Source organism: Panthera tigris, chromosome A3, assembly GCF_018350195.1.
Source record: "Panthera tigris isolate Pti1 chromosome A3, P.tigris_Pti1_mat1.1, whole genome shotgun sequence".
Classification (NCBI taxonomy): domain Eukaryota; kingdom Metazoa; phylum Chordata; class Mammalia; order Carnivora; family Felidae; genus Panthera; species Panthera tigris.
Genome location: NC_056662.1, coordinates 295,421 through 305,953, shown reverse-complemented (window position 1 = coordinate 305,953; position 10,533 = coordinate 295,421). Strand labels below are relative to the sequence as shown.

At 65.6% G+C, this 10,533-nt stretch overlaps 1 protein-coding gene across 1 annotated transcript; it reads right to left on the bottom strand.

Annotated features, from left to right (window-relative positions):
* Positions 1–2,542: 2,542 nt before the first annotated feature.
* SOX18 (SRY-box transcription factor 18) lies at positions 2,543–4,398 on the bottom strand. The gene is made up of 2 exons (XM_042979669.1): positions 3,920–4,398; positions 2,543–3,780 (listed from the first exon to the last, which is right to left on the bottom strand). The coding sequence occupies exons 1-2, from the start codon at positions 4,275–4,277 to the stop codon at positions 2,936–2,938; spliced, it is 1,203 nt and encodes a 400-aa protein (XP_042835603.1). The 5' UTR covers positions 4,278–4,398; the 3' UTR covers positions 2,543–2,935.
* Positions 4,399–10,533: the final 6,135 nt, after the last annotated feature.

The window sequence follows — 10,533 nt, the reverse complement described above, 5'->3', positions numbered from 1 at the left end:
GCTAGAACTTCCCGCCAGGAGCTAGGCCACCAGGGTCTGTTCCTGGCCAGCCTGACTCAGCGGGAGCTGGGGGTGGGGACTTCCCTTTTCTGACCCTCGGGGAAGCAGGTAGGTGGAGCCAGGAGGGGGAACGGTGGGAAACCTGACCCAGGGCTGGAGCCGCCCAGGCCAGGGAGGGGGGACAGGCTGTGGTTCTGCCTGAGACAGCTGTTCTGTCCAGGCAGGGCAGAGCCAGTCCCCTTGGATAGCTCCCCAGGCAGAGGGTCCTTTGAAGAGACCCCTCCCCACCCTCCTGCGCTGGCCCACCACTGAGGGCAATAGCTGAGGAGCTGCTATTGGAAACAGCTGCTCTCTGTGGGAGGCCCTCTCATGTCCTTGTTCAGATCCTGCTCCTGGAGTCCCCCAGCCCCTGGCGATGGGGACTGGCTCCAAATTGGGGCCCTCCACCGCCCTCCTGCCTTGCCACCGTGGGAGGAGCTTCTAGTGGTCCAGCTGCTCTGCCTTCTTCCTACGGTGCAACGCTGTGTGCTGCCCCCCGGAAGCACCCTTGTGGCTCCCCATCCTACTGACCTCAAGGGGCCCTCTGGGTGGCATGGGGGTGGGGTGAGGAGCCCAGAACGGAGGGTGGGAGAATATCGCCCCGGCCTGTGCCAGGAAACAGGAAAGAAAGACACAACCGGCTGTGTCCACTTGTCCGGCATCTTCTTCTGTGTGTCCACGGGTGTCTCTGGGGCGGGGGCCCAGGTGGGACGATGGACAGTGCCTCAGCCCAGGCAGGGAGGCCCTTAGTGGGGCTGTTCACGGTGGCTCCTACCTGCCCTGGCCTCCCTCCCTCCTACCTGCCCTGGCCAGTGGGTGGAGTGAGGAGATAGGAGGGTCCACACCTGGGGTAGAGACTCCTGCACTCTGGCTGCCATGGGTCCCCGCAGTGGGGCACACTTTGGTCCAGCTGACCCAGGGCTCGAGGGGGTGGGCAACCTGACCCCCCACCAGGGGGCAGGCCCAGAGCAGATCAGGAGTTGGAGGGCCATGACAGCTGATGAGGTACACTCTTGGGTCATGTGCCCCTCTCCAGGCATGAGTCTGGGACTCAGCACTGGGGCCTCTGAGCACTCCCACTCCAAACCCGTAACAAAGGTGGCTGAACTGGACCACCCTTTTCCCTTTGTGCCTCAGCATCCCTGCCATGCACCATGCTTGTGTCCACTCGGAGGGGGCAGATGGTGTCCTTGTTGTCCTGTGGGCTATTTCTGCCCCTCTCCCCACCCAGTGTGTGTCTCTCTCCGCCTCTGGGTCCAAATCCTGTCCTTTTCGGCTTGTCCGTCTCTGTTCCTTTATATCTCTGTCTCTGTCTCAGTTTTTGGGGCCTTGCTGCTGACGAGGCAGGGATAGGGGACCCAGGTGAAGTGTGTAGCCCATGCCACTTAATATAGAGGTGATGTCAGTCTGCCTCTGAGAAGCAGGACACCTGCAGAAACAGCCCCACCGCCTGTTTGCCTCCCCACACACACTCAGGCAGCAGACCCGTGTGTGTGGACGCCTAGGTTTACACACTGACACATGCACATCCAGCCCCAGGGTTATTGCACCATGTGCACACGGACACAGTGAGCATGGATGGTCCGTGTCACAGCATCACACCCGTGCTCAGAGCCTCACGTACACACACGTGCTTGCACACACTGGCTCACACATGTGCGGTGAGAATCGGGCTCAGCTGCACTCAGCATCGTACAGACCCCACTTGACTCACAGAAGCCCGTGCTCCCAGATGCATGGGAGACTGAGCTAGGACTGACTTTTGCATGTCAGCTCGCCAGGGAGGGGGGCAGAGAAAGGGGCCAGGAGACCAGGAAGTGTGCAAAGAGGAGGCCCAGTTCTGTTGGGAGGGGAGAAGGGCTGGCTGAGAGCTCCAGAATCGGGGCCTGAGCCTCCCTGCTCGGGTCGTTGACCTGTCACCGGGAAGCAGCATGGGTGTGACGTGGGGCTGCCCACTCCGGGGACGCTGGTTTAAGAATGACAGGGCCCTGCGGCGGGGGTGGGGGGGGGGGTGGGCATATAGGTGTCCACCCTGCCAGCCTCCTTTGGAGAGGAGCACAGTCCTGAGAAGTAGTCCCCAGGTGTGAAGGAAGTTGTATTTATGTATTTATTTTTAATTTAACTTAATTTATTTATTTTGAAGAAAGTTTTAAAAGAGCTGAGGATAATGAAACATGGATGGAGGTGTGGGGGCATCGCCAACCCCTATTACGCTCGAATTAAAAAGGGGGGTTGGGAGAGGAGGGGAATGGAAGGGGGGGTGGGGAGTGCCTGCACCTCATGCCTCCCACCAACTCTGTCCGGGGAGGAGCATCCTGGAAGGATGGAGAGGTGGGTGTTTTGGGGGCCAAGCTGGGGGGCAGTCTCCCAGGAGGCTCTGGGAAACGGCAAGGCCAGGGTCCATTCCCCCTTCCCCCAACAACCACAGACTCCGGTGTGCAGAGGAAAGAGCGAGTCACTTTATTGTGGCCTCGCCTGGTCCGGGGGGGGGGGGGGGGGGGGGGGGGGGGGGGGGTGCAGATCCTGCTCCTCCTTTAAAGCAAACAAATACTGGTATTCCTCATATTGCTACATTGGTGCTTTTGGTCAGTGAAACCCCTTGGAAGAAAAAGTTTAAAAGTTTAATTAAAAATTAAATATGTTGTATTACGTGTATAAAAAAGGCAAAGCGAAAAATACAGCCTGATTCTAGAAAATACACTGCAAGGAAAGCATTAGACGCTTCAAAGAGTTAACCCTAGCAGGGCCAGCCAACAGGTCCCAGGCCTGGGATTCCGGGAAAGGCCCCAGGGCACGTGGGAGGCACCCTCGCAGGGCGCCCGGGAGTAGCCGAAACGCGCGCGCCCTGGAGAGATGCCGGGCGGGCACGCGCGGCGGCGGCGGCGGCGGCGGCCGCTCAACCCGAGATGCAGGCGCTGTAGTAGACGGCGCTGCTGGCGTCGGACAGCGCGGCGATCAGGCTGCTCTCCTCGGGGCAGGACATGGCGCGCGGGCCCAGCTTGGCCAGCGCCACGTGGTACGGGAGCCCGGCGGCGTCGGGCCGAGTCCGGCCGCAGTTGAGGTACTGGTCGAACTCGGTGAGGTCCACGTCGGCCCACAGGTCGGCGCTGGGCCCCAGCGTCTCGGCGCCCTCGGGCGGGGGGGCCTCGGGGGGCGGCGACAGCGGGCCGGGGAACGGGCCGGCTGCGGGCGCGGCCAGGGCGCCGTAGTAGAGGCCGGCGAGCGGCGCGGCGGGAGCGGGCGCGGTCCTGAGCGCCTCGGCCGCGGGCGCCCCGTAGCCGCCGCCGGGGTCCCGGGGCAGCTCGGCGGGCGCGTAGGGCGCGCGGAAGGCTCGGAGCGCGCAGTCCTCGGGCGCCGCGGGCGGCGGGAAGAAAGCGGCCTCGCCGGGCTCCAGGCCGTCCAGCGGCGAGCGCTCGGGCGTGGGCAGCCCCAGGCCGTCGAACTCGGCGCCCAGCGGGGGCAGCTCGCGGAAGGCACGGGCCGCGCCGGGCGCCGCGGAGAAGGGCTCGGGGGGCGGCGGCGGCGGCGGCGGGGGCGGCGGCGGCGGCGGCGGCGGCGGGGGGGGCGCCAGGCCCGGGAGCAGGAGGCCGGGCTCCAGCCGCCGGGCCTTGCGCGCCTGCTTCTTGCGGCGCGGCCGATACTTGTAGTTGGGGTGGTCCCGCAGGTGCTGCACGCGCAGCCGCTCCGCCTCCTCCACGAAGGGCCGCTTCTCCGCCGCGCTCAGCTCCTTCCACGCCTTGCCTGCGGACCGTGGGTGCGGGTCAGCGGGCCCCGCCCGGCCCCCGCCCGGCCCCCGCCCGGCCCGGCCCCAGGTCCCTCCCCCCACCCCCCGCCCCCCACCCCCGCCCCGCGCCCTTCCCCGCGCGCCCGCGCCCCTCACCCAGCATCTTGCTGAGCACCGCGTTGTGGAGGTCCGGGTTCTGCTGCGCCAGCCGCTTGCGCTCGTCCTTCGCCCACACCATGAAGGCGTTCATGGGCCGCCGGATGCGCGACTCGTCGGCAGCCTGGCGCTCCCCGCGGCCGGCCGGGCTGAGGCCATAGCGCCCCGGCTCGGGGCTTCGCGTCGGGCTGCGCTGCGGGCTGGGCGGCGAGGCGGGAGCGGCGGGCGCGGCGAGGGCGGCGGGGGCGGCGGGGAGGCCGCGCGGCTCAGCGGCGGCCCCGGGTCCCGGGGCCCATGCACAGTCGCGGCGGGCTGGCGGGTCGTCCTGTGCGCCGTAGCCGGGCGGCGATCTCTGCATTCCAGCTGGGCGCGGCCTGGGCGGAACGGAGCGCGGGAGCGCGGAGGGTGGGAGAGCGGGCACTTCGGGAGCCGGGCTCGGAGGGCAGGGCGGACGGCGGTGGAGACGGCGGTGGCCTCGGGCCGGGTGGGCGCCCAGATATAGCGGCGCGGGGCCAATAGGCGGCGGGGCGGGGCGGGGCGGGCTGGGGCCGCCCCCTCCCCGGGGGCTCCCTTTCTTCTCCGGCCCTCCGGATTCCACCGCAGCCTCCTTCGCGCGGCTGCCCCCGCACCCTCTCTGAAGGAGGGACCGCCACCCGCCCCCCTCCCAACACACACACAGTGGGAACGGGCCGCCGATGTGGGCTGGAGCTTGGAAGGGGGCGTCCTCGCGGGGACTGTCAGACTTTCAGAGACGAGGTGCCGTCCCCACCCACGGAGTCAGACCCCCGGACGGCAACTGGGGGAGGCTGGCTGCCCACCCCCACTCCCCCCCCCCCCCGTGAGTGGGACATATTTTAACCCCATGTTCCTGGGAAGCTTCCCAAGAACGCTTCCTGGAGTCTAGCTCAAAAGTACCCGGCACTTTGGGGAAAGCGCCCTGTGTCTTGGGAGAGCGTGTTCTGGATAACCCCAGGGTATCGTGGCCCCCACCCCTCCCGTACATGTGGAGTCTTCACGACTGGGGGCTTCGAGCTCCTCCTGTCTGTCCATGGAGTTAAAAGAGTTGGTCTTCGTGCCCCCTCCATCACTCCCAAACCCACTGCAAACAGGTCAAACCTCAGCAGTAGGTGCCCCGGACGCTTCCCACAGTGGGAGGGAGCCCAGAGGGCAGAGGAGCCTCCAGGGAAGGCGCTGAGCCCGCGGCCTTGTTCCTCCTCCCCTCCGGGACCCGTTGGGGTCAGGGGGTGGGACCAGTGGTAACTGGTTGCCCTGCCCCGCTGGGGCCACCGCTGCCACATTAGAGTGAAGCTGGATCCAGGGCTGGGGCAGGTGGAGGGGAGCGGGGGAGCCCCTCCCCTGGGCCGCCAGGCCTGCGAGCGTTTCCAGAGGAGCTTCCTGGCAGTCCAGGAGGGGCTTGGGCTCCAGAAGCTGAGGAGTCCGAGGGGTCTCCCTGAGGGCTGTTTCACTACCCTCCTGCTGAGGGGCGTTCTCTTGGGGGTGGGAGGAGTGTGCTTTTCAGCTCTGGGGTGGGATCTGAGTTTTCGCTCCTGCACAACTGTTTGCAGCCTGGGAGCTGGGCAGCCCTCCTTCCCATGTCGCGGAGCCTCTGCCCCAGGTGCTGGCAGCTCCGTGGCTCAGGGCCACGGGTGTCAGCGACCCTGGGCTAGGGCACGTAGGCAGTGCTTGTGAGTGGGATGGCTCCCCCCATTGCCTGCTCCTGAGCTTTCCCCCCGTGGGAAAGGCCCACAGCCCGACACGGGTCCCTCAACCCGAGGGCTGTCGGATGTCCGTCCTGTCCCCTCATCGGGTTCTGTCGTGTAGGGTCTTGTCCGTTGGCCGGAGGACTAGAGCGTCGTGCGTCCCAGACTGTTTTCCGGATGCCCCGGGCCCCAGAGCTTAATCCGCAACGTGGAGCCTGTCTCCACTGGGAGCAGTCAAGGCGCCAGAAGTGGGTTCTCTGGGTCGAGGGGGAAGGTTAGCAGGAAAGAACATGGGGCCCTGGGGTGGCCCCACAGGGCTCCCCAGCCTGGGAGCCCACGGGCCCACGGGCCTCCCCTGGCAGGGCCAGCTCCCGTCCGACCAGTGTAAGAGGGTGGACTGGGCATCCTGACGGGAGGGGCGATGCGCGAGGAAGACTGTGGGTCGAAGGATGGGTCCCGGGAGCCGGCACCCGGCAGAGACTACCTTTGCCCTGCTGGGTGTGGTCTGGGCTTCCCAGGGCCTGGCTTGGCGAGGGCAGCAGCTCTCTGGGATGACGGTCACTGGGGCTCGGGGAGGAGGCCCACTGGGTCCTCCACTGCGGCCTCCCCCCACATCGGGATGGATTTTCAGTTCCCCCCCGGGCCCTGCCTGGCCCTCTGCAGCTCCCGAAAGCCCAGGTTTGACCAAGCTGCTCCAGAAGCGGTTGCCCACCAGTGGTTGCAGCACCCGGCGCTACCTCGCCAAGGCAGTGCCCCGCATCCCCCAGGGTTGCCGCCTCATCTGGCGCCAGCCGAGGACCCTCCCTCTTGGCAGAGTAGCACCTTGTGCTGCTCAGGGGGGGCCAGCTGTCGTGTCCTGTGGGCCGGGGCTGGGTGGGGCAAGAGGAGAGCCTCTTGGGGTGCCCCCTACCTCTTTGGGGTCAGGCTACCCTCCTGTGTGTGCTGCGTGGCAGGGGTGAGGACCGTGGCTCTGGCCCACGGGTCCGGACGGGAAGACAGTGGCGGAGCTGGGGGTGGGGACTGCAGTCGGGGTGGCCCTGACCTCGGAGGAACAGGGCTGGGGGACTCCCCCAGCGCTATACAAGGGCTGGTGTGGGTGTGGTCAGCTGTTCTGGGGGGAGGGGCATCAGCTGTGCGTGTTTGTGTGTTTGTGTGTGGTCTCTGTGTCTGCGTGGTGGTGAAGGTCTGTGTGTCTGTCTGCCTGAGTGTGGAGTGAGGTTGGCTCTAGTGTTGGAGTCTGCCCAAGGCCTTAGGAGCCAGACAGAGGCTGGACCCTGCCGTGAGATGGGGTCCCACAGGGTGTGGAATAGGGGTCCTGCTCAGTGAAGGCCTCACCCTCAACACCTACCAAGGGAGGGGTCCCCAAGACTTCTCTGGAGTGGCCCCAGCTCTGTCCGAAGTGGGGGTGAGTCGTGAGTCCGGGGCATTCCTCTGCCTCCAGAACCCATCTCTGTCTGACCTGGCCCAGCTGGGCTACTGCTCACCCTTGTGGGGGGCCTTGTCTGCAGCCCCCAGCTCCCCAGACAGAAAGGGGGAGTAGAGGGGCAAGCTTTCCCTGCAAGCGTGGGGCTGGCCCGAGGGCCGAGTGGACACTGCCCTCCCCGCCCTCCACCCACTTCCTCTCTCAGCCAGGACCAGAGAATGCTGGGCAGTCCCCCTCCGTGCTGGGTGGGGGGTTGGCTGGGCTCTGGGAGTGGCAGACCTCCCAGGCGCTGCCCGGGGCACAGACCTCACAGGCTCCCACCCACCCAGCCCTGGCTGCTGCAGGAGCAGGGAGGCTGGGACCAATTACCCAGTCCCTTGGGGCCGGACCCTCCTTCTCCTGGAGGGTGGGGGTGGGGGTCCCTGTTAGACACAGGTCCAGGTAGAAGGGACTCTCTTGTCTTCTGAGACCTTGGCTTTACAGCCAGGCTGCTCGCGTCAGATCCCACCCTGTGGTCGTTGAGACCAGGGCTCTGGGCCCGGCCCTCGTCCTGGTCCTCCTTGAGGCCGCTCCAGGGGCTGGGGCGGGGGTGGGGGGGTGGGGAGGCAAGGCGCAGGATCAGCCTCAACCTTTGTGCAGGGCTCAGGGCTTCTGAGGAGGCTGCCCAATGGCCTAGTACCAAGTGGGCACGTGCATGTGCATGGGGGTCCCTCGCCCAGCGACAGGCCTGGTTCAGGTGGGCACCGGAGCTCATGCCTGAGGACAGCTGGCTTGCCCCGCCCCGTGCCTTCTTGCTCTCAGCCCTAGGATGCTGGGCCTGCTGTGCACAGAACCACGGGGGTTCTGAACTTTGGGCCTTGCCCCTGGGAGAAGGTGGGGGTGGGGGTGGGGGTGGGGGTGAGGAAGCAGGTCTGGGCGCTCAGGCTCATAGGCAGCAGCTCTCGAGAGTGTCAGCTTTGGCGTCACAGTTGGCCGCAGGCGTGTGGACCTGAGTCCACAGGCTGGGCTGGGTGTTGTGGGAACGAGGGTGTCAGCGTGCTCTGGGGGGTGTCGGACTGGCTGAGGGTCTCGAGCCTTTTGGATGAGCAGAGGGGGTGGACGTGATGGTGTCACTGTGGGCCCTTCAGGTGCTTGGTGAGGGTCTGCCCCTGAGTGCTGGGGGGGCTGGCAGGGCTGAGCAGGTGGGGGGGGGGCTTCTCTGGGTTGAGAGGCACAGGGCCTTGTGGGTGTCTGGAGGGCGACAGATGAGCCTTGGGTCCCACGTGGGAGGAGTGACTTCCGTAGACGGTCAAGGTGCCCAGGCTGGGGTGTTGCGCTGAGTTGGGGTGTTGGGCTGTGTGAGCCCTGGCGGCGGGGGGGGCGTTGTGTGGCCATGTGTGTCCTGGGGGTTTCTGCGAGCTGTGTGGGCCCCACTCAGGCTCAGCAGGGGCTCCATGGGAACCGGGCTCTAGGTTTCCGTGGCAACAGCAGGGAGGAGCCAGGAAACGCCAGCTCAGGAAGGAAGGCCACAGCTGTGAGGAGGGAGCCGAGGGCCAGGCTGCCTGAGCAGGCGCCAGACACTCTGTCTGTCCGGTCGTCCGGCGGGCCAGGCCTGGAGCTTCTGTCCCACTCTGCCCCCAGTGCCCCCCAGTGAGGGCACAGGGCAGCTGCTGGCATGGCTGTCTTTATTCACATCAGCGTGGCCTGGGCCTGGGTCTGCCGGTGTCCTAGCCCTATAGGACTTGTGCCCTGCACCCCCCCGGCCCCCCAGGGGCTCTTGGAGAAGCAGAGGGGGGGCTGTCTGTGTGTCCCACGTGGGGAGGGGCGCTGTGGGCATCCTGGGCAGTGCCCACCCTGACCTCTCTGCCCTCGGATGGCTGGGCCTCTCTCCTGCCAGGGTCTGGTGACAGTCCTCAGCTGTTCTGGGAATGGTGGAGAGAAGGCGCAGAGCCCCCCGAGGGCCCTGCCGCTATACTTCTTTGCTGCTGCTGCCCTAGCTGTGCTGCCAAGTGGCTTTGACAAGTGGCCCTCACTCAAGGGCAAGAATCATTCATTCATGCATTCATTCGTTTGTTTCTATGTGCCTGCTACGAACCCAGCTCTGTTCTATGAGATGGGGGTCTGGCAGTGAACAAAACAGACCCAGGTCCTTGCCCAGGGTTGGGGGTGCGGTTTCCCGTTCCGATAGAGAGGGACAGACAATCAACAAATCCACAAGCAGGTTAGAATATGGGGTGCCAGGCTGCGATGTGCAAGAAGGGTGCTGGCAGATGTGGAAGAGGAAGGAGGGGCTGTGTCAGGGGGGCTTGCGACCTGTTGTTCCGTGAGGTCACTTTTGAGCCAACCCCAGAAGGAAACATGTGAAAGAGATGAGGGGATGCACAGAGAAGAGTGTTTTACACAGCATGAGCAGCACGTGCAAAGGCCCGGGGTCACAGAGGTGTGCTGGTATGTAGGATAAGTGGGGAGTGCAGAAGGGAGGGGACAGGTTGCTGTGTGGGGCCTGGGAGGGTCTCTCTCTCTTTTTTTTTTTCCTCTGAAGGAGAGTTGGTCACTTTAGGAGGGTTTTGAGCAGAGGAGGGGTGTGATGTGACTTAGTTTTCACAGCCTCAGCTCAGCTGCTGTGTGGAGATGTGCGGCTCAGCAAGGATGGACTTAGTATCAGGAGAGAAGGGGAGGAGGGCAGCTCCCGGAGCAGGCCTCGCTCCTCAGCCGAAAACTGCCTCCCTGAGGAGTTTCCTTGGTCCCCCTCCAGGAGGGCAGGATTGGTGTGCCTGGACCCCTGGGAGAAGCTACCTTGGGGACCCCCGGGTTTGGTGCCCTGGGAGTGAGACTGCCTCCTTTCGCCTATGGCCCGTGACCACCCCCGACACCCCCACCCCCCACCCCCCACCCCCCGCCTGGGGCCCCTGGGGATGGGGAGGGTGGAGTGGCCGCCAGGCTGGCTGGCAGGGCAGGGAGGCTGCGTTTCTGGGAATTGTGTGGGGGGAAGCACATTGTTAGAGCCTGGAGCAGGCCGCCAGGACTGCATGTGGCCTCTGGGGGATGCCTTCTGCCTCCCCCAAGTGCTGCCTCTGGGGGAGGGAGCTGGGCCTGGGCCAAGGTTATGGGCGGGAGTGGGGACTTTCCTATAGATGCTACCCTGGGTGGGCAGCTCTTCCCATTCTGCAGACTGGGAGACTGAGGTCCAGAGAGAGGGCTGCTGCAGCGGCAGAGCCGAGATATCTGCTGGTGCACGGGATGAGGCCTCTTGCTGGGCACGAGTCTCTGGTCACTGCCCTGCCTGACTTCAGAGGCCAGGATCTGAGGGAAGCCCTGATGGGGTTGGCTGGGGTCACGGCCCCGCAGTGACACCGTGGTGGCCGCCCTGGCGGCCTGGGGGGTCCGGTGGATGTAGAAACAGCTGGTCACCTAGGCCCGGGGAGAGCTGCCTAAGGGTAGTGGACAACGTGTGGGGGCTTCTGGGGCTGCAAGATGCCCCCACACCCTGTGGCCATGGGAAGCAAGAGGTG